The 27,682-nt window shown below is 61.8% G+C and overlaps 1 protein-coding gene across 5 annotated transcripts in view; it reads left to right on the top strand.

Annotated features, from left to right (window-relative positions):
* The first annotated feature begins 904 nt into the window (after positions 1-904).
* Positions 905-27,682, top strand: part of GSE1 (Gse1 coiled-coil protein) — a 386,539-nt gene continuing 359,761 nt past the window's right edge. For 2 of the 5 annotated variants that reach the window (XM_027076339.2, XM_027076338.2), the window contains exon 1: positions 908-2,545. In XM_027076339.2, the coding sequence (XP_026932140.1) occupies positions 1,235-2,545 (1,311 nt within the window). In that variant the 5' untranslated portion in view covers positions 908-1,234. Of the gene's footprint in view, positions 2,546-27,682 lie in introns of all 5 variants that reach the window. The other 3 variants (XM_053209955.1, XM_053209954.1, XM_027076337.2) reach the window with 3 other exon arrangements.

Raw genomic sequence — 27,682 nt, 5'->3', positions numbered from 1 at the left:
TTCCGGGCGCGCTCGCCGCGGCGCCGCCGGGGGCTCGGCAGGCCGGGGGGGGGGGGTGCGCCCCCGCGAGCGGCCGTGCGCCCGCGCCCGCGCCGGCCGCCCGCCGCCAAACTTCGCGGCGCGCTCATGCCCCACGTCGGGCGCGGCGTGGGCGGCGTGGGCGGCGGGCGCTGAGGGCGGCCCCGGGGGGCGCGGGCGCACGGGCGGACGCGGCGCGGCCATGAGCGGGCGGCCGGCGCCGCTCTCCCGCAAGCAGCGGCTCATGGCAGCCGTGGGCGAGCGGGCGGCGGCGGCGGGCGGCGGCGGCGGCGGCGGCGGCGGCGGCGGCGGCGGCGGCGGGGGGGGCGCGCCGCTCTCCTGCTTCATCTGCGGCGGCGGCATCGGGCGCGGCAAGGAGCTGAAGCTGCAGGTGAGGCAGCCGGTGGCGGCGGCGGCGGCGGCGGCGGCGGCGGCGGGCGCGGGCGCCGCGGCCCAGCCCTTCTTCCCGTTCCTGCAGCAGCAGGAGCCGGCGCCCGGCGCGCGCGAGCTGTGCCCGGCCGACGGCTGCGTGCTGGTGTGCGCCGTGTGCCGCTGCTTCCTGGGCGAGCAGTGGGCCGCGTTCGAGCGCGCCCGCACGCCGGTGGACAAGCGCATGTACTGGCTGAAGCGGCCGCACCAGTGCGACGCGGGCGCGGCCGGGCGCCGCGGGGCCGCCGGGGGCCCCCGCGAGTGGAACGTCGCCTACGCGCTGGGCGGCGCGGCCGGCGACGAGACGCGGGACTCCGAGCTGTCGGAGCTGTCGGACACCGACCCCCTCTCCGAGCCCGAGCCGGCCGCGCGCGACGCCGCCAGTCCCCGCCGGGACGGGGCGCCGGCGGCGGCGGCGGGGGCGGCGCGCGGCCCCCCGGGGCCCGGGCCTCGCGCGGGCCGCTGCCAGGAGTGGAGGCCGGCGCCGGGACCCCCTCCGGGACAGGGCGACGCGGAGGAGGCGGAGGCGGAGGAGGAGGAGGGCGTCCCCTCGAAGCCGCGCGGGGACGGGGAGCCCAAGGCCGGCACGAGGCGCCGGCGGAAGACGGCCGGGAGGCACTGGGTCCCCGAGGCCCGGGCCAGCGTCCTGAGGGGCGTTCCGGACCCTTGGCAAGGCCCCCCGGTCCCGGCGGCCCCCGCGGACGGCGCCAAAGGAGTGCCTCCGGGCACGGCCGCCAGGACTCCTCCGGAGAGCAGGCCGCCGGGGGAGACCCGCGGGAGCTACTGCATGTCCGAGGACAGTGACATCAACATCACCAGCGAGGAGGAGCCCCTGCCCGGCGCCAGAGAGAAGGAGAGCGGAGGCGCCGGTCCCTGGGCTTCCCCGGAGAGCCGGGCCGCGCCACCAGAGGGCCTCTGCTGCTACATCTGCGGGTCGCCGCTGGCCCCGGCCTCGCGGCACCAGATCCACGTGCAGAAGCAGGAAAAGTTGGCTCAGGCGCCCTTCTTCCCCTTCCTGTGGCTGCACAGCCCCCCTCCGGGGGCACAGCCCATCAGCGAGGGCGGCAGCACCCTGGTGTGCCCCTGCTGCTTCTCCTCGCTCATGCAGCAGTGGCAAAGCTTCGAGCTGGCCAGCGTGCCCGTCCTGCAGCGACTGTACGTGGTGCCCCTGAACAGCCATGCCCCGGGCATGGCCTCCAAGGGCCGCCGGCTCCCCAGGGAGGAGGGCCCGCCTGCCGGGGCCCTGCCGGAGGCCTGCTATCTCTGCGGGGAGGATTGTACCCAGGACGCCCGGGCCGTGGCCTCCAGGATCCTGAACGGCACCCCCAGGGGCTCCATGCATTTCCCCTTCCTCAGCCTCCTGCCCCGCCCCCCCAACGCCCGGGGCCCCAACAAGCGCTGCGAGGTCCGGAGCTGTCCCAAGTGCTTCAGCGTCCTGGAGGACGTGTGGGCCCTGTACCGGGCCTGCCACAACGACGAACTTATCACCTCCGTGCAGGGCTTCCTGGGCAGGTACCACCAGGCCTTCTCTGCCTCGGACCCCGCCCTCTCCGAGCCGCCCGCGTCGGCCCCGGGCAGCCCAGCCTCCGTCTGCTACGTCTGCGGGGCCGAGCTGGGCCCCGGGAAGGAGTTCCAGCTCAACGTGAACCCCTCGGGCCGCCTGGGCGAAAAGGAGCCCTTCTTCCCGTTCCTCACCGTCTACCCGCCCGCCCCACGCGCCAGGCCCGCGGACTCCACCGGCCTGGTGGCCACCTGCGTGCTGTGCTACCACGACCTGCTGGGCCAGTGGCTGCAGCACGAGGCCCGCGGCGCCCAGCACACCGTCAGCGCCTGGTCTCGACAGTACCGGGTGGAGACGTTCGTGTGCTTCTTCTGCCAGCAGGAGAAGGAGCGGTGTCTTGGGCTGAGGGCCGTGCGGGTCGCCAGGCTGCCGCTGTTCCTCTACACCCTGCGAGCGAGCCACAGCCTGCTGGTGGACGATGGGCGGCAGCTGATCATCGGCGCCTGCGCGGAGTGCGGGACCCTGGTGTGCGCCGGCCAAGGGCTGGCCCGCCAGGGGCCCCTCGGTTGGAGCTCCCCGGTGGCACCGGCGATGAAGGTAAGCGGTGGTTTTCTCTTTGGCCTCTGCGATCCGAGCGGGGAAGGAAGACGTGTCGTTTTCTGTGCCTCTGCCAGGGAGGCGTTTCTACGGGTTCTGTGTGCCGCGTTCCAGTAGGAGGTGCCCTCCTGGGGCCGCCGGGCTGGTGCTTGGGGGACGGCACCGGCCTGGCCGAGCTGGCAGGCGAGTGGAGTTGGGGGGGACCGGTCTTGTGGCAGAACAGGGCCTGAACTTGAGGGTGTTTGCAGCGAGCGGAGTCTGTCACACGGAGGAAGCTCAGGGCGCGTCTGTCATCCGCCTGATGACATTGGTAATTAGTGCGGCCACGCGGGTCGCCGTGAGGTCTCTGCACTAACCCCTCTGGAAACGCAGCAGACGTGGACGGTCCTCTCCGCTCCAGCGCTCGCACTGTGTAGCTTCTGCAGCTTTCCACACCCAAGTTCACACTTGTCCTTTGAGACCCTCTGGTTGCTTAACAGCAGATGGAACCAGATTTTCAGACGTGAGGGTTTGGGACCCTGGGGGACAGTGGCCTGAGCAGACTCCCCCCCCCCCCCACTCCCCTCCGCGGCGGGAAGAGAGTCTTTCTTCTCTGCAAATCAGCTGTGCAGAAGGAGGTGCGGGGGGGGGGGGGGGGGGGAGGTGCTGGCGCCCTGTTTATAAGGCGCCTGCCTTCATGCTGCCTGCCCCGCAGGAGCCAGACAGGGCTCAGTTAATTTTGGATCTGCCTCTGCAGAGGCCGAGGCAGGACCTGCCCCCAGCGGGTCTGGGGAAGTAGGTGTTTGTGAGTTGGGATCACCGTCGTGGCCGAGGGGGCCCTGAACCCTAATCCCCACCAGAGACCGTGAGACCGGCCTGTTTGATCGGATGCCTGTCATGGTACCACGTCGCGGGCGTGGGGCCCGCGACCGGTGCTTGCTCTGTGCCGTCGCGCTCTGCCCAGGCTACCTTCTCTGCACGCGTCCCCTTCGGGCCGTGGAGGTGTCGCTGGGGGCTTTGTTGGGCCTCTCGTTCTAAACGGGGGCACACGTCGCTCCCCGCTGTGGGTGCGGACTCCTAGTTAGCAGCACGCGGCGGTCCAGCCTGTGGATCTGCTGCTGGGAATCTAAAGCGGTTTCCGGAAGGGCCAGGTCTTGGGAGGTGAGCCCGGCTTCTGCGCTTGCTACCAGATCCCCAGCGTCTGGAACAGTGCCTGGCTCAGAGTAGGCGCTCCATAAACATTTGTTGCGCCACCAGCGCCGTCCCCAAGCATCCTGCCCCGTCTCCTGGGAACTGAGCACGTGAGAGCACGTGTCTGTGCTCGTCCCCCTGGTGCGGAGCGGAGGTTCGGAGCGCCTGCCGCGGAGGGCCAGTGTGCGACCGCCGTGGGCATTCGGATGCCCCCGGAAGGTCAAGCCCTTGGCGCCCAGTGGGACCCTCCCATCCACCTGGTGTGTCGGGCAGACTGTTCCAGGAGGCAGGCCAGTTCCTCTGTGAGGCTGTCGCTTCGCGGGGTGGCCGCGGGTCTCGCGGGTCTCGGGCTCCGTGGCCGTGCCGCGTGCTGGCCACAGCGCCCTCTCTGAGGTTTCCGAGTGCTCTCTGCACAGCGTCCCCGCCGTGGCGAGTTTTTCCGTTGTTGATTTGCTCACTCATCGGGCGTTGATGAGCTGCCAAGCGCGGGCCTCGCGGGCAGGAACTTGAGGAAACAGTCCAGCTGGGAAGGTTGGGGTGGAGGGGAGCCTCGTGGGGATGAAAACGCAAGCCGGAGTCTGCCCGGAAGGGGTCAGCGTGAGCTGGGGAAGGCTGGCTGGCTTGCTCGGTTTGGCGCCATTTCCAAAGCGTCTGCTCCTGGGAGGCCTTGTTGCCCCCATTTCGCAGACGAGAAGTCAGAGAAGTCAGGTGGCATCGGTGACCGTCCCACAACCAGTAGAGGTGGCTGAAGTGGGTCTTCAGCCTACGTCTTCCCAGCCCCGAGCCCCACTCCGTCCTCGGGTGGGGTGCGGTGGAGAGGGAGGGGTCAAGGGTGAGGAGGCGCGGAGGCAAGGGGCGACCAGAGGTGCTTAGTGGGGATGACGGCGGGGGGGAGCTGGTGTGCACGAAGGCCCCGGAGTCAGGCACAGGAGGCAGTTTTGGAGTTGGAGGCACAGGGGAGAGAGAAAAAGTCCTTGAAAGAAGGCTTGGAACGCGCCGGGAAGAGATCCACCCAGGGCTGGGCTGTGGCAGCCGTCCAGGTGGGTGGCGAGGCCATCAGCCTTGGCGGTGGGGGGGTGGGGGGGGGGAGGCGGGATGGGGAGGGCAGCCGTGCGGCTCCAGTAGTCAGAGGGAGGACGGGGGAGCATCAGCTCCCGCCTGTGAGAGGGTAGAATGCCGGAAACTCAGCCTCCTGCCCTTCCTTCCTCCCTCCCTGCCATTCATTTAACAAATGTTTATGGAGCGCCTACTCTGAGCCAGGCACTGTTCCAGACGCTGGGGATCTGGAGGCAAGTGCAGCGCCTTCAGTGTCGGGGGGAGGGGCGCGGAGCCCGGCACAGAATACCACTTCCCGCGGAGCCGTAAACAAAGCGGGGCCGGGGCTCTCCAGAGGCGCCACGGTGGGCATGAGGCCTCAACACAGTGCGGCTGGAAACAGACCCGGGGCTCCTGGCGGGGGCTGGCAGGGTTCGCTCCTGCCAGCCCCCGAGCCCTGTCTGTCTCCGCCGTGTGGTTTGAGAACTTGGGTGGGAGTGGCCAGGGGCATTGGAAGGTAGCCACAGGGAAACCACTGAGCCGGAACGGCATGTTCCGGAACCTCGTCTATACCGCCTCCCGCGATGCCTCCGTTGTTTCCTGCTCAACGTTCATTCATTGGTGAATCAGCTTTAAACAGTGTGAAAGAACATGGAGAAAGAGAGGGGACGGGAAAGAGAGAGAGGAAGAGAAAGGAAAGAAAAGAAGTCACCGACACCCTCCGTCGGGATCGCGTTTGCGGCTTTTCGGTCCAGCCGAGCGCACGCCTCCTGGAGGGCACCGTGCCGTGTAAACCACCAGACCTCTGAGCCGGCCGCGTGCACAGGACTGCGCTTGGGACGCCGAGGTGATCCTTCCTCTGGAAGGTCTGGGGTCTGAGAGTGGCTGGTGCCCGGTGGGAACGCGGGACACGCTCGTTCCCTTCTCTGTCCCTGAGGTGCTGGCGACCCGGGGTTAGGTCTCTGGGCGGCCCCCGCATGCCGCCATGTCGCGGCCTCTGCCCCCCAACCTTCCTGCGGGGGAGAAGGGGTCGGTCGTCCCTCCCTCTGGAGCTAGGGGGCACAGCTGGCCAGGCTGCCCGAGATGGCAGCTGGGGACGTAACAGGGATGATGATGCCTTTCTAGAATGTTCTCCGCGTTCCAGACCGTGCCACATGCTTCCCCCGTGTTCGCTCTTACTGAGCCCTCACCACAACGCTGTTGAGGCAGGTGCTGCTGCCTCCTGTTTCATACCGGAAATGACGACTCCAGAGAGGTCAAGTGACTGGCCCAAGGTCGCTCAGTTGGTAACCGCGGGACCAGCATTGGACCCAGGAGGCCCGCTCTGGCGTCTGTGCTCCAGCCTCTAGGCTCTCTAGACCCCGGGGCTCCAGCTGTGAAGGTGGCAGTGCCCTGGAGGGACGTGGTCCTAATTTCCCCTGCACGGGCCCCACCCCCTCCCCCAGAGCAGCAGAGAGGCAGGAGGTCAGCTTGCACGGGCCTGAGGTCCTGAAGGTCCCCTGCTGGCCGGCCCGGACGTCCTGTACTCCCCGTTCTCTGCCCTGCTGACTAGTGGCACCCTTGGGTTTTGCTCTCCCAGCGCTGCTCTGGTGTTCAGATTGCAGCTGGGACCTCCCGCTGCTGGTGGGACAAGCCTGTCCCCGTCCCCAGCGGTCCGCCGCGGGATCCCTCGGCCTCCTTTGCAAGCCAGTTGGCGGGCGGGCCGCCCTGCCCTCTTCCCGCGGTCTGTCCGGGGAGCGTTCCGGGGACCGGAGCGTGCAGCTGCTTACCTAACCGCACCCTGGCCCCTCACGGAGGGGACGCCCGGCCCGGCCCCCGGAGCGTGGCCTCCGCACCCAAAACAGGTGTTGCTGCCGCGGCCCCTTTCTTGTCTCCAGGCTGACGTCTGAGGCCCGCAGAGAGCGCCTGTCATCACTTGCCTGTCGGGGCCGGCACGCACATCTGTTTCCCCTGTTCCCCGGCTCTCGGCGCCCACACGGCTCCGTGCTCTTCAGGGAGGGCCTGGCAGCCCTCCTCCCCAGCCCGGTGTGGGCTCGTGGGACACCGAGGCAAGGTGACTGGAGGCGGGGAGCCTTCCGGAAGATGCCGGGGTGGGCGGGGGGCGGGGGCTGCCCGGCTGGGCCGACACCGGCACCCTCTCTCCCTGGCGGCAGCTGGGCAGTGACTGGGCTTTGGGCCTTTCTCAAGCTCCCACCGCCTCCTCCGAGGGGAGGGCTGTGCTTTTCTTGGTGCGTTGGAAGCCATCTGCTCAGAGGAGTGAGCTCTCCAGACGCGTCTTGTCCTAAACCTGGAGGTGATTGGAGGCAACTGGGAAAGAGGAGGTTGAGGCAGAAGGTTTCCAAAGCTCAGCCCTCCCTGGAAGCAGGGAGGGGCAGGGGCAGGGCCACAGGGTGGCCGTCTTTGGCGAAGTCCACAGTCCTCAGAGCTTTCTGGCCTCTTCTCTGCTTAGATCTCTCGGGATCCTACTCTTGGGAGGTTAGCTCTCTGTGACTGTCTTTGGAGGATTTGTAGGTTGTGGGCAGGTTTCCCCAGTCGGCACGTTTTCTGGGCTGGGGAAGCACCCATGTCTGGAGATCACGTTCATTTTCTGCCCCTGGTCCCTATCCTGGTCGGGACGGGGAGAGGGGTGATGCGTCTGGCCCCCAGGAAGAGTATCTAGGAACTTGGCCTCCGATGGCCACGTAGCCCCAACTGGGAGGTTCACGGGGGCCGTGGTGGAGGGAGCTTCTCGCCATGTGACCTTCACTCAGTTTCCCCGTCTGTCAAAATGAAAGGTCAGGGCTTCAAGGGTCGCAGGTGGTTTGCATGTCACACGTGAGTGTGACTGACGGGTGGGGCTGTGTTGAGAAGGGATGCCGGGGCCGTCTGCCCTTGCTGGTAGAACGTCCAGTAATTTATCGGCCGTCTCTTCTGCAGGGTTAGGAAGGAGAGGGCGCCTTCCCGGGGTCTAGGTTTTCTTTATTTTCTTTTTCTTTTTTTCCAGCCGTGCTGAGGTATGATTGGTATATAACATTGTGTGAGTTTAAGGTGCAACATGTTGGTTGGAAACATTTATATGTTATAAAACGATCACCACCGGTCTCACCACGTCGCTATTTTCTTTCTTTTTTCTGTGCGTTTAAGATCTGCTGTCTTAGCAACATTCAAGTATGTGATACAGGATCAGTAGCGGTAGTTACCGGCTGTGCGTTAGACCCCCTCCCTTGGTGATCTTGAAGCTGGGAGTTTACGCCTTCCTTCAGTATCTCCCCCATCTCGCGGGGTCGCGGTTTTAAACTCAGGGTATGATGTGGGGGCCCCTCCCGTGATATTCTGTCCCACGTTAGGGTCAGGAAACCTCTTGGATCACCTTTTGGGGGGCGACACTATGCCAGGGGCCCAACAAGCCCACAGCCTAATGCCACTTGGCTGGTGTACTTTTTCAGCATTACGAGCTGATTAGACGCATAGGTTTTGAAAGAAATCCCGGCAGTCCTGTGACGGGGACACAGCTGCCTCGTCCCTGCTCATGCTTCTACTCTTGTCCGTGGCCGCCCGGGAGAAACACACATTCCACCCAGCAGGTCGACAGATGTTTGCGTACCTACGTGCCAGCAGGTGCTCTGAAGACGTGCTGTGGAGTCAGGCGGGCCCTGCCCCCGGCTGCTCGCGTGGGTGGGGAGTGGGGTGGGGGGTGACAGGCTCTGGCCGTGGTCGTGCGGCGTGCCGAGTTCTGTGCTGGAACCTGCCGGGAGCTCGCAGGAGGGTGGGAAGCTGGTGTGTTCAGGGAAGGCTTCCTGGAGGAGGCGCTCTCTAAGCTGAGTCCGAAGGCTGGAAAGGACTCAGCCGGGTCCATGTGAGAGTCACGTGCTCCTGGGGAGTATGTACAAAGGCCTAGATGCGGGGAGTGGGATTTGCCTGAGAGCCAATTTGGATCCATTTGAATTTTATACCAGTGACTGGGCCCTAGCCCAGCCTTTTAATCAGAATCTCTAAGGGGTAGCCCTGGGGCCCCTGGTATTTTAAAGCTTCCAGAAGATTCTAGCACTGCGGTAAGGACTGGTGAGGGAGGCCATTGTAAGCATAGCCCAGGAATTTGGGACTTTTATCTTGAAAGCTGTGCCGGTAGCTGAAAGGATTCTATTCTTTTGTTCAGTCTGTCTGTATGAAGCACCTGCTGTGTCCCAGGCACTGTTCTGGGCCCAGGATCCCACAGTGAGCAACCCAGATGGGGTGCAGGGAGGGCTGTGGCTGCGAGCAAATGAGTGGGCAGGGGGAGGGGGGAGGGCTGGGGGCTGTCACCTGAGCCAGGAGGACGGTCTGGGCAGGGGACCACGAGGAAGCTGGGGTGCCAGAGGGCAGGGGAGGGGGCCGGGCAGACAGGCCTGGCGCCCTGACCTTGCGAAGACATTGTTTTTGTTTTATGTGTTTTTCAGTTGAGATGTAATTCACACACCATAAAATTCACCCTTTTAAAGCCTACAACTCGGTGACATTTAGCTCATTCAGGGAGTCGTGCGGCCACCGGCACTATCCGGTCCCCCCCACCCCTGCCAGCCCCGCAAGCACTCGTGTCCCTTCCGTGTCTGTGGGTGTACCTCTTGTACATTTCACACACACGGAGCCACGCGACTCGCGGTCTTCTGTGCCTGGCTCCTCGGACACAGCGCGCGTCCCCGGTCTGCCGCGGCCATAGCAGGTGTCAGTACGGTGTCCCTGCACCGATGGGCATTTTGCCCACCCGCGCCTCGGCTGGCGGACGTGGGTGCTGATTCTGTTGGCCCCCCGGGGACCATGCTGCCGTGAACGTCCGCATGCAGGTTTTCGTGTGGACGCGTGTCTGCGTTTCTCCTGGGGAGACGCCCCTGAGCAGGGATTTGCTCAGTCCCCTGGGAGCTCTGTGTTTCACGCTTCCTGTTCAGACTTCCCACCAGGGAGTTTAGTTTTTGTTTATTTATTTTTAGTGTTTATTGTCGAGAGAGAGAGAGAGAGAGAGAGAGCACGAGCAGGGGAGGGGCTGGGAGAGAGGGGGACGCAAAATCCGAAGCAGGCTCCAGGCTCCGAGCTGTCAGCACAGAGCCCGACGCGGGGCTCGAACCCATGAACCGTGAGATCGTGACCTGAGCCTAAGTCAGAGGCTTAACTGACTGAGCCCCCCAGGCACCCCTAGTGGGTTTTAATGACACAGTACGACTTGGGTGGTTCCGTCAGCTAAGGTCGACCAACTAAACGTGACCACGGCCATGCTCCTAGCCTAGGTCTCCTGACGTCGAATTTCAGTTTGAAGGTGGGAGTTGGTCTTCTCCCTGGGATAAGAGGGACTGTGTTAGGAATTGGGATGGGGCTGGGGCGCCCGGAGGGCTCAGTCAGTCAGGCCCCCGACTTCGGCTCAGGTCTTGATCTCACGGTTCGTGGGTTCGAGCCCCACGTCGGGCTCTGTGCTGACAGCTCGGAGCCTGGAGCCTGCTTCGGATTCTGTCCCTCTCTCTCTCTCGTAAATAAACATTAAAACAATAAAAAAAAAAAAAAGAATTGGGAAGGGGCTTTGGACTCGTTCCAGCCTGGAAGGCAGAAGTCCCGGATTCTGAGCACCAGCACTCACAGTGGCCGCAGGCAAGACTCTCCCCCGGTCTGGGTCTCAGTTTTCTGTCTGTGAAATGGGAGTAGACGGTGGCCTGCTGGCTGGGCCCCTGGGCTCCTGTACAGCTGCCGAGCAGTAGCCATCTCGTCTTTCGGCCCCGTCGGCAGGAGCAGGACCGGGGGGTGTGTGGAGAAGACCCCCGAGACACACGTCTGGCTTGGCCGTGAGTCCCGTGGTGCTCCGGTCCCCTGCCCCCGCTGCCCGGGCCGTGTGCCATTGGTTCCCTGCTGCGGCAGTGACCGCTGGTTGGGTTGGGACTCTTCCACGAGGTGCCACAGCCTCAGACGACTGGCACACAGGTCGCGGTCAGCATGTGGCTCAGCTGGGCCAGGACGGGCATGCTGGGACCCCGGGCAGGAGCGGGCAGCGCTGGGGGTGACTGTTTCCGCCTGGTGGGTTGTGGGGTGAGAGTGCAGTGGGGGCGAGGGAGCAGCCCGCGGCCCAAGGAGGGCCCCTCAAAGGTAGAGCCCACGGTGGCCACGACACCCCGCCCACCGGTTAGTGACAGCTGTGGGGCAGAGCCGGTGACGAGGAAGGGCCCTGGGGTTCCGTCCGTCCACCTGGTCCCCGTGAAGACACAGCGAGGTGGGAGGGGACGGCGATGACAAGCAGAGCGTGTTGATGCCGTCCCGCTGTGCCCCGTGGAAGCCTCCACCCCTCGTGTCGGGCAGGTTCTCCGATTTTGTTGATGAGGAAGTTGAGGCACAGAGAGGGGAAGTCACTTGCCCAAAGTCACACAGCCGGGAGGTACAGGAGCTGGGATTTGAACCGGGCCATCCGGCTCCAGCGTCCAAAGGCTTCCCTGCGGCACCACACTCCTCCCGAGTGGGTACCCGGATGCAGCCACGTGGCAGGTGTGTGTGGGTCAGCGCGGGGAGGGCTGAGGGCCCAGCCAGGACCTGGCCCCCGTGGGGGCAGGGGAGCCAGTGGGGATCTAGGAAGGCTGCCTGGAGGAGGGGGTCACTGCTGGGGGTCCTACAAACGGGCAGGTTTTATTTGATTGCTTTTTTTAAACGTTATTTACCTTGAGCGAGAGAGACAGTGCAAGCGAGCATGCGAGCGGGGGAGAGGCAGAGAGAGAGAGAGAGCGAGCGCCCCAAGCGGGTTCCATGCCACCAGCACAGAGCCCAGTGTGGGGCTCGATCCCACAAACCGTAAGATCGTGACCTGAGCTGAAGTCAAGAGTCGGGCGTTTAACCGACTGAGCCCCCCAGGCGTCCCTGGGCGGGTTTTAAATCAGCGGTGAATCCACAGAGGTCTTCTTTTTTTGAGTTGATACGCCAGTCACGCATTCTAAATGTTATTTTATTCTTTTAACGTGCTTGCTGCTGACTGTCAGTCGATTGTACCGTAGGAACCGCCTCAGTGTTCGAAAGGCATCTTCAGACTGCGTTGTGTTTTACATTAAAAGTGTCACGCGCTTCATGGTGGAAAATGTGGGGCAGGTGACAGGTGGCCGCGTGCCAGGTGCAGTTCACCCCTGCCTTGTGGGTCACCCGACCGTCTCAGCTCCGTGTCCACGGCTGCCCACCGATGGGTCATCAGCCCCAAACCTCCGTGGGTCCCGTCATTGGCCCCACTCTGTCACCAGCCACGCGGGGGACCTTGGGGAAGATGCCAGTCTCCTCCCCGGGCTGCGGGTTCCTCCCGTGACCATGGAGGGCGGGGTGACCTGCGCTGTGGATGGGTGGCATGGGGCCCATTTTTCAGATGCATAGACCGAGACTCCTGAACCTGGGAGTTCGGGATCGAGTTACAAGCAGTGAGTGCGGGAGCTGGGACCACGGAGAACTGGGTGGTCCGGCTCCAGGGCCTCGGCCTTTCCACCCCCGCTCTGGCTTAAGTAGCACTTCCTGGACATGATGTGGGACTGGCAGGGACCTGGCCTCTATCCCGCCCTGCCCTGGTGTAGCCGCACAAGCACCCGCTTCCAGAAAGGGGGCTCGGGGGAGGGGGTCGGAGCATTGACACACGGCAGCGCTGTTTTATAGGCCACCCCGGACCCATAAACCTCGTCTCCCGGCTTCCAGACGAGAGGCTTTGTAGACGGGGATTAAGAGGCTTGTGTGGGTCCTGATGGGCTGGAGACACAGGCAGGTGGGAGGCAGGCGTGGGCCTTCCAGATCCCTGGGCCAAGCAGGACTGGGGCAAGGGGGCACCGGGGCTCCTGGGGACCACAGCACAGCGGCCACTCAGGGACAAGGGAGGCCGGGAGGAGCCTTCAGGCAGCGGGGGCTCAGCTGGCCTGAGAGCCTGGCTTCCCACTGGCCACAGCAGCAGCTCCTTTAATCCGATTCCTTTGGGCGGCTGGATTCCTCCAGGCGTGGCTTCTTCCCTTTCTCACAGTCCCGCGCTGTTCATCCTTTTGTGCGATTATGCGACGTCCCGGGACCGTTGGACACGGGAGGCCCCGGGCCTTCAGAGCGAGGGGCTTTTCGCGGGGCTCCTGGCTGCTCCCGCCCCGAGGAAAGCAGCTCGGCCGCGGGGGCCACCTGGAGGCACAGGGTGGAGTGGCCTGGATGTCCCTGGGCCGCCAGCCCTGCGGAAAGCAGCCCGGCCCCTTCCCCCGGCCCGTTGCCTGTGGAAGAGAGGGGGTGCCGTTCTGGAGACAAAGCCCCCGCTTCCCCTCTCGTGCAGGAGCTGAGGACTTGCCCATCGGACTTGTGCGTCCCCAGCCAAGCACGGAAGGGGGCTCCCGGACTCCCTCCCCTCAGCCCTGCGGTGCGGAGAAACCCGGCCCTGGGCTGATGGTGACAGAGCATCAGACTGACCCCAGTGGCCTTTCTCCACCTCCTCACGCTCTGCGTGTCAACAGGGGGCTCGGTTGGTGGCCCCACCCTCCTGCTTCCCGTCACCCCTCGCCCTCCTCCTCTTCTTGAAGCTCTGCATTTTCTTCCCTTTGCAGAAACGCGTCGAGGGGCGCCTGGGTGGCTCGGTCGGTTAAGCATCCGACTCCGGGTCTCGCCTCGGGTCGCGATCTCACGGTTCCTGAGATGGAGCCCCGCTCAGGCTCTGCGCCGACAGCTCGGATCCTGCTTGGGTCTCTCTCTCTCTCTCTCATAATAAGTAAACACACTTCACAAAACGTGTAGGGTGGTCGCGGGCCTGGTTTTGCCAGCTCCCATGCCGTGTGATTGTGGGTTCCTCCCCACGGACGGGCGAACCTGGGTCCCCGGTGACCGGTTACCCGTCTCTCGCCAGGTGCCCGGGACACCGGGACCTTTCTCTGGGGGTTAAGGACTGGCTTCCGGGCAGCCCCACGGAAGGCGGGCGGGCGTCGCTGGAGGCCCGCTGAGTCAGGACAGCGGCTTGCGGGGGGTGTCGCGGGAGCCCGGAGGGGCCCTTCTTCCTGCGGCCTCCCCCGGCCCCCTCCACGTGCACAGACATCCTGCCCACGTCCAGCACCCTCCCCCCGCCCCACGCGTTCACATCCTTCTCTCCTACATCCTGTGCCCTCGCACGCGTGCGTGCCCCGGGACGTGTGCACACAGACCGTGCTGCGTTCTCGGGGGGAGTCGTTCCTTTTCCCCCCCGTCTAACGGTGTCAGTGTTTTCCTCCTCGCTGAGTCTTGCAGGCACCGCACGTTTATGACTATTGTGTCTCTGATGCGTTGGTGCCCTTGTCACGGTCCCGCGTCTCTCTCCGGTAGCACCTCGCAGTCCGTTTTATCGGCACGTCCCCCGCCTGGAAACCGAGGCCCCCGAGGCTCCGAGAGGGAGGGCGCCCCCCCCCCCCCCGGAGGCCACCCAGCTGCCAGCACCAGGCGGGATGCACCCTTGGCCGCCGCTGTCTCCGCCCCGCCAGCTGCGTTGGGGCCGCAGGTCTGGGAGAAGCCCCTTCCCGGTGACTCTCTGGGTGCCTGCGTTTCGATGTCATCGCCGTCAGGCGGCCAGAGCCGTGTCCCCGCCCGCCCTCAGCCCAGGACCCCCCAGGAGCCCAGCATCTGGCCCGCAGCCTGTGGGAGCTCAGCGGAGCATGCTTGGAACACGCTCTGGAAACTTCTCACCAGACTCTGCTCTGGAGCTCCTCGCCCTCCCCGCCCCGTTTGTGGGACCGTCCCCAGCGTGTCGGGGCGGACCTTCTCAGCGCTCACGCGGGGGAAGAGGCAGTTCCCTGGGCGGCAGGAGACATGTTTCCCCCTCGCTGGCTTCCGCGTGGGCCTTTTGGAACCTGGGCCCAGTCCTCCTCCCGGTGGCTTCACCCCGGCCCGGCCCGCGGTCGGGAGCTCCCCGGGGGGCTCCGTGCTGGGGGCCTGCCGGTGGCCTGAGGCATCCCGGCCAGCTCCCCGGGCCCGGGTCCGCGGGAGAGCTGCCTCCGTGTACCTCCGTGGGGCATTGTGGGAAACTCTGGGGGCCTGGGGGGACGTCGCCTCAGAGCCGTGTGTGTGTGCGTGTGTGTGTGTGGGACGTGACGGGCAGAGTCCCCAGCGGGGGCCTGGCAGGCAGTCAGGACTCCAGCAGAAGTGGCGACCAAACTGCTGGGAGCAGGGGAAGGAGAGGGAGGCGTCTGAGGCCCCGCTCACAGCCCGTTGGCCTCACAAGGCCCCCACCAGGGTCGTGCCTGTCACGTAGGGAGGGCTCCTGGTTACCCTCCCGTGAACCTTGGCCTCAGCTGCAGGGAATCCGGGCCGTGTTCCAAGTGACCCCACCACGGAGCTGTGGGAGGAGGCAGCACAGGGGATGCGACACCTGCAACTGTCCTGGGGCACCTGCCATCTGAGCTCTTGTCACTCCTTCTCTGGGTTCCTGGTGCCGCCTGTGAGAGCAAGGGGGCATCCGGGCAGACGGCGGAGGGCCCTTCCCGGGACTCGTGGCCCCGAGACGACCCACGTTCGCAGTTGGTGACGGTCGGCAGGCACCTGCCACCTGACCGCCTGTCTGTCGGTCTGTCCGTGGGCCCCGCTTCCTCTTCTGGATGTGGGAATTCCCACGGCACGTCTGCCACGGGGCTCGGGACATCGTACGTGCCCAGCAAGTACCGTCTCGTAACTTTTTGCTACGGGCCGTCTCACTCCTTCGCCAGTCCTCGTTCTGGAGAGCTGAGCCGTGGAGCTCAAACACACAGGGATCTGGACCCTGTTCGTGGAGGGAGGTGAACCGGGTGGGGCCGCACTGGGGTCGGGCCCCAGGAAGAGGAACACGCTGGAAGCGGGTTAGGAGAGTTTACAAACACCCGTGCTTCTCACATACGTGTTTCTCAGCCCTCAAAACGCAATGCAGAACTGGGTACATACGTGTATTTTCCTGGGGAGAGGGTCCGTAACTCTTGTCATCAGGCTCTCACGGGGGTCGTGTGGCTCCCGGTGGGGAGAGAGCCACTGTCACGGGTGCGCTGAAAAGCGCTACGCGCGTGCCCAGCTCCTCGTTATTGCTTGAAACCCCAGCCTCGTCCCCGCCGTCGTGGCTTGACGTCTGCTCTCTCTTGCACTTTGCTGTCTGTTTCTTGCTCCGGGACACCTTCCTTTGCTAACTCCTGCCCGCTGGAAGTTTCTCCTCTCTCCTGGCTGCCCGAGGCACTTGTCTGTATGCAGCTTGGTCACTCTCGGTAATAACTTTGTTCTGTGCGGTCTCATGTGGTCTCCTCACACGTGTGAGCCCCGTGTCTCCCACCGGATGGAGGAAATAGCTAAATTTGGGGTCGGTATCCTTTGACCCTCATGTATCGAACACGGTGTTTCCTTGCAGCCCACGGGAGCGGTGTTCCTGAGGAACTTTGTGGCAAGATCAGAGTCTCAGAGAGGATAGGAGCTGGGGGAGGAGGGGATGAATGGAGATGGCATTAAATATATGTTTTTAAAAACCACCAGAAATGAAAGTTCTAGGAGACGTCACTGCCCGAACCAACTAGCTTTGTCCGCGTTTAAAAACCTGCTCTGGTCGGTAACCCTGTGTTCTTCAGCGGATAAGAGACTTGGCCGCCGTCTTGGTGTGCTGAGAGAGAATTATTCCATGAGGTTTATTTCTTCTTGAGTCTGTTCTGGTAATTACTGTTTTGTCAGGAACTTATCCATTTCATGCAGGTAGTCAAATTAATTGGCATCACTTCTGTAGAATATTCCCTTAGTACTTTTTTCTTTTTTTTTTTTTTGTTTATTCATTTTATTTTATTTTTAAAAAAAAATTTTAATGTTTATTTTTGAGACAGAGACAGAGCATGAACGGGGGAGGGGCAGAGAGAGAGAGGGAGACGCAGAATCCGAAGCAGGCTCCAGGCTCTCAGCCATCCGCACAGAGCCCGACGCGGGGCTCGAACCCACGAACCGCGAGATCATGACCTCAGCCGAAGTCGGACGCTCAACTGACTGAGCCACCCAGGCGCCCCTAAATGTTTACCTATTTATTTTAAGAGAGTGCGTGCACTTGTGTGCCCTTGTGCAAGCAGGGGAAGGGGCTGAGACACAGGGAAAGAGAGAGAGTCCCAAGCAGGCTTCAAGCTGCCAGCACAGAGCCCAACACGGGCTCAATCCCATGAACAGCGAGATCAGAATCTGAGCTGAAATCAAGAGTCGGAAGCGTAACCAGCTGAGCCACCCAGGCGCCTCTCTCTATTCCCTTAGTATTTTTCTAATGTCTGTAAGTTCTGTAGTGATGTCCCCTCTTTCTTTGGTGATGGTGGTAAATGGTGCCTTCCCTTCCTTCTTGATCAATCCAGCTAGAGGTGTATCGATTTTACTGATCTCCTAAAAGGTTTATATTTAAGAGACTGTGCCTTTTAAAAGTTTTTTAACCAGCCCATTCGGGCTTGAAAGGTAATGTGTTTTATGCTTGCAGCCTCCCTTGCTCTGTTTTTGCAAGTGTAGATGAAATGTTCGTGAGGCCACTAGGCCCTTTTCCAGGTTATTAATGCTTATGGGAACATTTTCCATGCCTGATCTCCTCTCTGTCTGTTGAGTCAGTGGAGGTGAGAGTGATTTCTGTCCATCAGCCTGCTCTTGTGACCTCGCTGGTAGTCAAGGTGCTACGTCCTTTTGCTGGAGGGGACTTTATCAAACCTTGCGTGAGTAAGAAACATACTAGACTTAAACATTTTTGAACGCAGAAGAGGAAAACTGTGTTATCTCAGAACCACAGATGCGAAGGATAACCAGCTGTCTCTCGTATATTATGGCTCTCTTATTTGGAACATATGCACATAATAACGACGTATTGTTTTTTATTATACAAAATATTCACTGTTAAAAAGTGTCTTCCCATACTTTGGCTACAAAGTATATTTTATCTGTGACCGTGATTGCAATCTCTTGTTTCTTTTGTCTTTGCATTTATGGCAAATTTCAGAGCTAGACTCCTAGGACGGGGAGGAGCCTTTGTGAGTCTTGAGTCCGACAGCCCTCACTTTTGTCAAAGACCCTGAGGTCTGGGGAGGGGGTGGGCCTGGCCCGGGGCACGTTGGAGGCTGAGGCTGCACGCAGGTGCCCTGGGACATTTCTATTCCATCAGCCACGGCTTTTCCTCTGGCGACAGGTGCTTGCGTTCACGATGTGAGGGGCATGGGATCCCCAGCCCCGGGTACCAAGGTGACACTCAGGAGGGCAAAGCCAGATGGCGAACAGCACCCCCTGAACCCACCGCCCTTCCGTTTCCAGGACCTCCTTGTGTCCCCTCAGGGCCAGGGGAAGTTTTTTTCCTGTGGGAGTTGCCTTCTCTGAAAAAAAAAAATAATTTTTTTGACAATAGCTTTATTGAGATATTATGAAATTCACCCTTTTAAAGCATGCGGTTCTGTGGTTTTGTTACACTCACAGAACGGTACAGCCATCACCACTAATTGTAGAACGTTTTTCATCACCCCCGAAAGGCACCCCAAGCTCCCCTCCCCAAGTCCCTGTGAGCACTACTTTCTGGATGGATGTGCCTGTTCTGGACGTTTTCTAGGGATGGAATCATACCACACGTGGCCTTGTGTGGCTGGCTCCTGTAGCTTAGCGATGGGCTGTCCAGGGTCACCCCTGCCCTCGTGCCCTGTTATGACCGAATGATATTCTGGCGTGTGAATGTGCTGCATTTTCGGTCCATCCGTCCGTCGGTGGGCATTTAGATTGCCCCCACCTTTCGGCTGTTGTGATTCCCGCCGCGAACATTTGCGTACAGGTGTTTGCGTGAGTGTATTTTTTTTTTCTCTTGGGTGTATTCCTGGGAGCAGAATTTCTAAGTCCTATCATAACTCTGTTTAGCTGTTCGAGAAACTGCCAGACCTTTTTCAGAGAGGCCGCGGAGGTTTAGATCCCCACCAGCGATGCGTGGGGATTCTTACGTGTGATTTGCTTTTACTGTTTTTTAAATGTCTGTTTATTTATTTTGAATTTTGTTAAATGTTTTATTTATTTTTGAGACAGAGAGAGACAGAGCGTGAGCAGGGGAGGGGCAGAGGGAGAGGGAGACACAGGATCCGAAGCAGGCTCCAGGCTCCGAGCTGTGAGCACAGAGCCCGACGCAGGGCTCAAACCCATGAACCGTGAGATCGTGCCCTGAAGTCAGACGCTTAACCGACTGAGCCACCCGGCACCCCATCTATTTATTTTGAGAGAGAGAGTGAGGGTGTGCGTGTGAGTGGGGGATGGGGGGAGAGAGAGAGAGACAGACAGACAGACAGACAGACACTTTCCCAAGCAGGCTCCGTGCTATCAGCACAGAGCCCGACACAGGGCTCGATCCCACGAACTGTGAGATCATGACCTGAGCCAAAATCAAGAGTCAGAACCTTAACCGCCTGAGTCCCCCAGGTGCCCCAAGTGTGATTTGCTTTTAAATGAGATGCAGAGCAAGTGTTCCGGTTACACTTACTGATACAGCAGTGCACGTTCAACAGATGTTAGGGTTCTTTTCTAGTCTTGAGCCTTCACATCAAAAGAAGATTTCTGGGGCACCTGGGTGGCTCAGTCGGTTGAGCGTCCGACTTCAGCTCAGGTCATGATCTCTCAGTTCGTGAGTTCGAGCCCCGCGTCGGGCTCTGGGCTGACAGCTCGGAGCCCGGAGCTGGCTTCGGAATCTGTGTCTCCCTCTCTCTCTGCCTCTCTCCCTCTCTCCCTCTCTCTCTTTCAAGAATAAATAAACGTTAAAAGGTTTTTTAAAAGGATTTTAATGCTTTTTATTTCACTTTTAAAGGTGACGGATCCCGGCTCCAACACTTCCTGTGAGGTCTTGAGCAAGTAACTCCTGTGCCCCTTAGTTTCTTCATCTGTAAAGCGTTTGTGATTGAATCAGCCTCAAAGAGGGGGTCGAGTGGATTCATGCGCCTCAAGCACTCAGCCTGGTCCCTGGCAGTCAGCAAGCTCCGTATAAGCGCTGACTGTCATCTTGACCTTACGATCGCGTTGTCGGGGTGGGGATTTGGGGAGCATTGCGCCCCAGCCCGGCCTCACAGCTCCGAGGCAGCTGCCGTCGTGGTTTCCTCCTCCTGGGCGCCACCGGGGCGTGTGTCCAGCAGGTTGAGACGGGGCTCCCACGCGGAAGGAGCGTCCCTAACCACCCCCCCCACCCCCCACCCCGCCCCCAGCGGATTGGGACTCTGCAAAATGCATTCAAGGCGATGCTGGAGAAGCATTTTAGCTTGAGAAGATGTCCTGGACCTTGTGACACTCAGACCCTCCCTCGGGGTAGGTGTGGTATGGCGGCCTGGAAGGACGAGACCCTGAGGGAAGCTTCCAGAACATGAGGGTGGGAGCATGCACAGGGAGGGGCCCGGGACAAGGGAGGAGTTGGCACCAAGGGCTCAAGGGATCTTACCTGACAGTGTTGAGTCCTTTGCCTGAAGTCTCACGTGTTCGGTGTTGAAAACTTAGCTAAGAGAGACTGAAAGGACGTGATGAAAACTCCCCGTGATTCCATAACCCCGACCTTCCAGCCCACTTGTGCTGTGACTTCCCTAGCTGAGAGGTGGGGGATGGTGGCAGGATTCGTAGGGGAGACGGGGCAAGTTGGAACATGTCAGGGCAGAGGGCCGGCCGTGACACAGTCCTCGTGGCACGGAGCGTCCTTGGAGGAGGGGCCAGATAGTGACCACTGTTCGTCTGTTGCCGGACACCCAGCTGGTTTCTGGGTTTTCACAGATGTGGGCTGCTGGCTAGTAAGCCTTCTCGAACCTCGTCTGCCCTCCCAGAAGCCTCCGCCCTGGGCCCGTCCCCGTCCCGGGCCCCCCCCCCCCCCCCCCTCTGGTTCCCATCGAGTGGCCCCATGGACCGCCCTGGCCTTGCCCCATCGGGCAGTGGGGAGCCTGGGGACTTCCTGGCCTCCCCGCCAGCCGTGCAGTAAGTGGCCAGAGGGGTATGAGACCAGGAGGGGGCAGTTTTCTTCGGCAGCCTCCGAGTGGCTTCCCGGGACCGGCAGCTGGCGAATGGTGACAAGCCCCCGGTGCCGAGAGACCACGGGAGCCCCGCGCTGACGGTGCGCCCAGCGCCCGGGCTCCGCCGGGTTCGTTTCTCTGGGCTGTTGTTCAGGCTTTTTAGCAAGAGAATGAGGAAAGCTCCCGAACATCTCCTGTGTTCTCCATGTTCTTCCGTCTATCCTGTTCTTCAGGGTTGATTTATTGAACACCTGCTATACGGTTGGGTGTCCCAGAGGGAACGGTAAATACACCGGCCTGTTGAGTACGTGTGACGTCCCCATGCTACAGGTGTTAGTTGGCCGGCTTCATTTAAAACAAAAACAGAAAACTTAGGGGCGCCTGGGAGGCTCAGTCGGTTAAGCATCTGACTTGGGCTCAGGTCACGATCTCACGGTCTGTGGGTTCGAGCCCCGCGTCGGGCTCTGTGCTGACAGCTGGGGGCCTGGAGCCTGCTTCGGATTCCGTGTCTCCCTCTCTCTCTGCCCCTCCCCTGTTCCTGCTCTGTCTCTAAAATATATAAACATTTAAAAAAAAAAAAAAAGATGGGGGAAGGCGGTATTGTCTAAAAATTAAAAAAAAAAACAACAACCTTATCTTGAGATGATTGTAGATTGACACGTAGTTGTGAGAGGTAACAGACCTTGGGTGCCCCTCCCCTAATCTCCCCCAGTGGCGGTATCTTGCATAACCGCGGTCCGATGTCACAACCAGGATATTGACCTCGACACAATCCACCGACCTCGTTCAGATTTCGCCAGTCTTACACGCACTTGGACACGTGCCTCTGTGTGCGTGTTTGTGAGTGTCTCCGGGAGTGTTTGTGCCTCTGTGTCTGTGAGGCTGTTTCATCTTACGGGGAGGAAGTGAAGTCCCGGGGCCCCGGCCCTGCCCAGGACCCGTCCGCCGGGGCACACACAGAAGACCTGGGCTCTCCGTCTGGCCCCTCTGACTCCACGTCATGACTGGCTCTAGGAAGAAAAGTCAGGGCTACTCGTCGCTGCCCTTCCTGGACACGGTAACCCCATCGGTCTCTGCCGCGGCCGTGAGCCGAAAACCCAGACAGGCTAGAATCATAACACGTTGGTGCCGAGCCGCTGGCTTCTCCATCTCCCAGAAAACTGGGGCTCCCAGAAGGGAACAGTCGCCTGACCTCACCCCGCCAGCTGGTCGGGGGCTGGTCTGAGGCCGTTTCCTCCAGCTCTGCCCGCGGCAGTAACCGCAGGGAACTTTTTCCGAGAGGTGAAAGGACAGAAGTCCCTGTTGAGCCCTGAGTACCAGGCTCAGGATTCAAATCAGTTACCAGGGAGATCGCTGGAGGACATTTGGGAAGGTTTCTGGGCAGGAGAGGACTCTGGACGCGTCCGGGGTGACCTCAGACGGTTAGCCTGCCCCCGGGTGTGTGCCAAGGGACACTGATGACTCGGGTGTTGGGATGACTTCTCCTCCTTGCTCACGTGTGTTTGGGAACAGGTTATAGGAATCTGTGCTGGGTTGTGCGCAGCAGGACTTATCAGTGCCTTTCATGTTCCGACGTTCGCTCTGACCCTCCGGGTAGAGGACAGATTGCTATTCTGCATCATGCATTTCGGGAACTGCTTGCTAAGACACCCTCCGACATGAGATTCTGAAGGTTCAGAACATCCGTCGCTCTGCTGGGGCCGATCGTGGGACCAGCAGCTCTCAGATAAATGTGGAGGCTCTTTCTCGGCACGGGAAAAACAGGAATGACATGACGCATGGCAAGCGGGATGCAGATGTGCCCACCCCCCGTGATCACAGCCGTGTGCCTCTGCGTGTGCCTGTGTGGACAAGCGGGGGAGGTCGGCCGCCTTAGGTTGACGGAATTCCAGGTGATTTATTATTTTTAATATAAGATTTTTCTTTCTTAAACCAACAAAGGAGGTTGGGCTCCATTCACTGGGGCAATAGAAAGCCATTGTGTGTTTGAAGCAAGGGTTGAGGGCGACCTAACGAAAGCGGTTTTAAGAGAATTTTTCTGCGTGGTGTCGGGCAGGCGAGCCGGAAGGAAGGAGACAGGCAGAGACCGCTGGGAGACGGCGGTCGGGGTCCTGGCCTGGGCAGGGGTGGTGGCCGAGAAGGGAAAGCTGCATGTGGCCTCACGGCTTCGCAGTTTCCCAAGGCCCAGAGAGGTCATGTCACTTGCCTGAGTCACACAGCTGATGGCCTGCAGACCCTGGAGTTGGAGACACTCCTCCAATTTCCGAGTCTTGGAGCAATGCCACCTGGCTCGTAGCTGTCTTCACCTGCCTCGCATTTTCGCCAGCATTCAGGGTACGTACTGCTAATCTGCGCTGTAGAAAACAAGGCTTGTGTGTGTGTGAGAGAGAGAGAGAGAGAGAAGGAGAGTCAAGATGTCCATTGCAGCACAACCCCGTGAATTTCTCCGTGACGGAGAACATTCAGCACGTCCCAAGGCCCTGTGGCACCCTGAGCGTCACGGAAAGGTGGAGGCATCGAGACTGTGCCCTGTTTTAAGGGTTAGCAGCTGCTTTCCGGTCACTTCTGGTCTGTAGGCCCTTGTTGGATGCTTTTGGGGCCAGAGACGCTTGGGAATTTTTCGGCTGGTGGCCAGCGTCTTTCGTGCAGAGGCTGTATTTCACCTAACGCCCAGTGGGGCCTGGGCTGCACAGGGTACTTGTGCAAAACATGTGCATGGTCACACCCAGTGTGCAAAAAGCTGAGACTACAAATAGCCCCCAGGCCAGGCAGGTTTCACCGCCAAACGAGCTCAGAAAACTTTTGGTTTCCAGAAGTTTGGACTGTGGGGGCTCTGGGGAAGGGTTTCGGGATGGGTGCTGTGATTGCCTCAACGCGGTAGATGCCCTTGAATTACAGAAAGCCTGGGGTACGGGAGAATCTCGGTTTCCGTGACTGGGAGAGAAGGTCCTCTCCTGGATTTTTCCACAGTGTAGAAATGTGGGGGGCAAGGTGGTGGGCGCCTGGGGGGCTCCGTCGGTTGAGCGGCCGACTTCGGCTCAGGTCACGATCTCGCGGTCCGTGAGTTCGAGCCCCGCGTCGGGCCCTGGGCTGACAGCTCGGAGCCTGGAGCCTGCTTCGGGTTCTGTGCCTCTCTCTCTCTCTCTCTCTCTCTCTCTCTCTCTCTGCCCCTCCCATGCTCATGCTGTCTCTCTCTCTCTTTCAAAAATAAATAAGAAACGTGGGGAAGGAGTCACATCTGATTGTAAGCACAGGCGGCTGCCGGGGTCGGGTGACAGAGAGCCGGGAAAATGATCGGCCTGCTGCTCACAGACCCCTGCGCTGCTTGACTGCGGTGAGCGTGTTCCTTCTTAAATCTCAGAGAAGGAGAGGGTGGCCCCCAGTGTGCCCGCTGACCCCCCCTGCCAGGGGGCGTTGGGCACTCACTCGTATTCGCCCCGTTCTTCCCCGGTTGCTGGCAGCCAGGCCTGCCCGGGCCTCAAGCAGCTCCGTGAATCCATCCCGCAGCCTGTTACCGTCCTGCACAAATGCCCCCGGTGGCCCCGGGAGGGACTCCCGGAGGCCGCGAGTCTAGACGGGATGCATCCCCGCATTCAGAAGCTAAGTGAGTCTTTATTAAGATCGGAAAAATCCATTCTTAACCGAATTTGAAGGTCACCCTGTGCTTAGGTTTCTCCCCAGCGTGCTGAGAGGGACTGTGTGACCGCAGCACTTCTGGACCGGCCACAAGCCTTGGGGCGGGCCACACTGTTGTCAGGGGTCCCAGCACCCCAGGACGGGACCCCGCTGGCCGTCTGGTGTCCTCGGGCCAGCAGCCTGCTTCCCGAGGGATCAGGGGACGGACTGGATGTGACTTTTCCATGGATCGACCACCGACTGAGCGCCGACTGTGTGCCAGACGCAGGAAGGACCAGGGGCTGGTCCCAAGGGGTGCAGAGCCCGGTGGGAGAGCTGGACGGACGGACGGACGATTCCAGGACGGCAGAACGAGGGCTGGGCCGGGGTCGGCATCCGGGGTGAAGAATGTGGGAACACACGTGGGGCGGGGAGGGGCGGGCCGGGCTCTCTAGCTTCAAAACCCCACATCTGTATCCTGGTCTGGGGCCCAAAACCCCAAAGAGGTCAGCACCTCCAAGCGCAGTCCCAGAGGTTGGCTGAAGGGAGCCCCCGACGGTCACGAGAGAGTCTGCCCGTCCTCGGCGCTAAAGTAAACACCTCCGTACGCCGGGTCCCTTGGCACTTCCCTCTCAGGATCGAGGTTCCGTGTCACCTTGGAGCGGGCCCCTTCCCTGGGTGCTCCTGTCTCCTGGACGGACAGTGGGAACGTTCTGAGGGCCCCGACCACGGCGCGGCCGGGAGCCCGAGGCCGGGAGGGACCGGGGTGGGCGCGGACCGCACAGCCGGCCCGGGGCTGGCCCTCAGCTTTGCAGCGGGAGCCGGGCTGTCGTGAGCGGAGCAGCGGTCAGCACGAGCGTGTTCACACGTGGCTCGGCCACGCCTCCGGTGTGTGACGAGCGTACGAGGCAGCTTCTCAACGCAGGGTCCACGGCAAACCACCCAGCCGAGTGTGTTTTCTGTAAGGAGGCCTCAGTTCTTGCTGCCGAGGGCACCCTTGTGGTTGCGGGGGCCTCACGGGCCGCGGCTGCCTGGGGCACCCGCTGTGGCCCTCGGGGTCCTCGCTGCCTGGTTGCGAGTGGAGAGGTGGGGGGGGGGGGAGGAGGCGGGATCAGGAGCCCCACCTGCCTGGGCTGTGGCCTCCAGCCTTCTTTGTCCCTCCTCTCTGCTGTCACCCTGTTGGGGGAGGGGGGCCTCAGGGCCACAGAGCGCCCGGGGGAGGAGCCCTTGTGTCCCTTGATGTACAAGGGGAGGGGGCCCTCCGTCTGCCGGCTGGATGAAGGGCTGGGTGCCCAGCTGGCCAAGTGCGCACGTCTTCCAAGTGCCTGGTGGGGGCTAGGCTCCCACCCGGGACCGGGCAGGGGTGCCCGTGGCCGTGGACAACACACGCCGGGGCCTCTGCCTGCTGGGAGCTGACCTAGCGGCCAAGGAGACGGGCAAAAGAGAAGCGAATGAGCAGAGCGTGGGCAGGTGCGCCTGACGGTGGCCGATGGGGTAGCTGGGAAGGAGGTGGCCCGGAGTCCTGCGGCTGGAGGCTTGTCCTGGGGAGAGCGTCAGCTGCTTCCCCTGTGGAGAGACCCTGGCGACTTTAGAGGTGCCGTGCACCTGTTCCCCTGGTCAACCCTGGACGCCACCGTTTGATTCTGAGGCGCACTGCAGAGACCCCTCCCTCACCTCCCAACACCTCCCTGCCCCCCCAGCTCCTGGCTCCCCGGGCCCCCGCACCGCCTTCCTGGCCAGGCCTTCTCTGCGTTGGCAAAGTGTGAGCTGGGGCGTGGGGTGCCTTCTTTCCCCCGTGGGGCTTGCGCCGAGCAGAGCGTGAATGCCTGGCCGTCGTTCTGACCAAGACGCGAGGGAGGGAGACGCGCCGTGAACCCCCTCCCCGAGACTCCCCGAGACTCCCCGAGACTGTGTATTCTCTCCCAGGCGCGTTGGCTTAATGGTGAGGAGAGACAGGTTTGTTCGCCAAGACTCTCCTCCTCCGTTTCTGCGCAAATACGCGGTGTTTCCTTGTCCTTCAAAAAGCGTTGGGGGCGGGGACTCAGAGGTTGCGCCTCTGCCCTTTGTTTTCTCTCTGAAGTCTAAGTGTGGGAGCTCGGGATCCAAAAAGGATTCATCAGGCACGTTCTGTTCGGAGGGCATACTTTGCCCGCTCAGTCACAGGCAGCAGGGAACGTTTGCGAGCAGGAGTGCGACGTGACCACAGACAAAACTGACCCCCGTGTGGAGGCCAGGGTGGCATCCGGAGGCTGGTAGCCGAGAGAGCGGGGGTCAGGGGGAGACTACTGCACCAGTCCGAGCCCAGATGTGGGGGCAGCATGGATGGCCAGTGCGGGGTGGGACAGGCCGGGCCCGGAGACAGACTTACAGGCCGGAAGGCGTGGCCGCCTGCTCTCTCCGACGTCGCCCTGCTCTCTTTTCTCCTAAATAAAAATAGGCCGGACTGTCACCGTGTTCTCTGCCGTTTGAGGACAATCCCACCTGTTCCCCTGCCTGCTCCCTGACACTTTGTCACTCTCTTCCTCCCTTTCCTTCCACCTTCGGATATACTTGGGTCTCATCTTTGTCACCAGCAGTGTTTGTCCTTGTGGGCCAAGTTTATCTTTCCACGTGGGGCTCCAGGGTCCCTCGCGGCAGGGACCTCTTGGAAGACCCCTTGGGTGTCTGTTTTCACCGGGGCGCCCTCCTTGGAGCCCAGATGTGCTGCACGAGGGGCTGGGCCCGGCCTGGGGGGAGCGGGAGGCCGAGTCATGCCTTGTCCGGCCGCCCCCTGGTGACAGGCCACAGGCTCCTGGCCGCGCCCCCTCCCATCAGCTCTTTCTCCTCTCCCCCTCCACCCCCACCCCCCCTCCCCCGGGGCCTTGGCTCCCGGCCCCGGGCCGCCCCACAGAGGATTTCTCCCCAGAGGCTCACGCCTTGGGTCCCGTCCTTTCCTCTGGGAGCGGGTCCTCTGGGGCACCTGAGCTCACATCTGGCTTTGGGCCCCTCCCCGAGCCCCCACCTCCTCCCCAGGACCCCCCACCCCTGCCCTCTTCCTGGTACCGCGTTCAGGATGACCACTGTGAGCCTGGCCTTGACCTGCGGGCCTTCCACGCGGCCGTGCGAGGGGCGGGGAGCAGTGAGCACGGGAGGCTGGGACAGGAGGAGGGACGCGTGGCCTGGGGGGTGGTGCCACCACAAACGCCCTGCTCCCCTCCCCGGGCTGGGCCTCCCCTCGGGAAGGAGGTGGTCCGGGCGCACAGGCCTCGCAGGACTCGGAGAGCGCGGGAGGAGCGGAGGGCGGCCCTGAGGCCCATCTTGCCGGTCAGGAAACTGAGGCCCGCGAGGGGGGTTTTCTGTCGCGTAGCAGCTTTGCTGAGACGCAACTCACTCATCCGAGGAGCGCAGCTGAGCGGCCGCTGGCGGTTCGTGGCCC

This window comes from Acinonyx jubatus, chromosome E2, assembly GCF_027475565.1.
Source record: "Acinonyx jubatus isolate Ajub_Pintada_27869175 chromosome E2, VMU_Ajub_asm_v1.0, whole genome shotgun sequence".
In the NCBI taxonomy this organism is placed as follows: Eukaryota; Metazoa; Chordata; class Mammalia; order Carnivora; family Felidae; genus Acinonyx; species Acinonyx jubatus.
The sequence above is the reverse complement of the archived record's forward strand: the minus strand, read 5'-3'. Positions and strand labels throughout refer to the sequence as shown.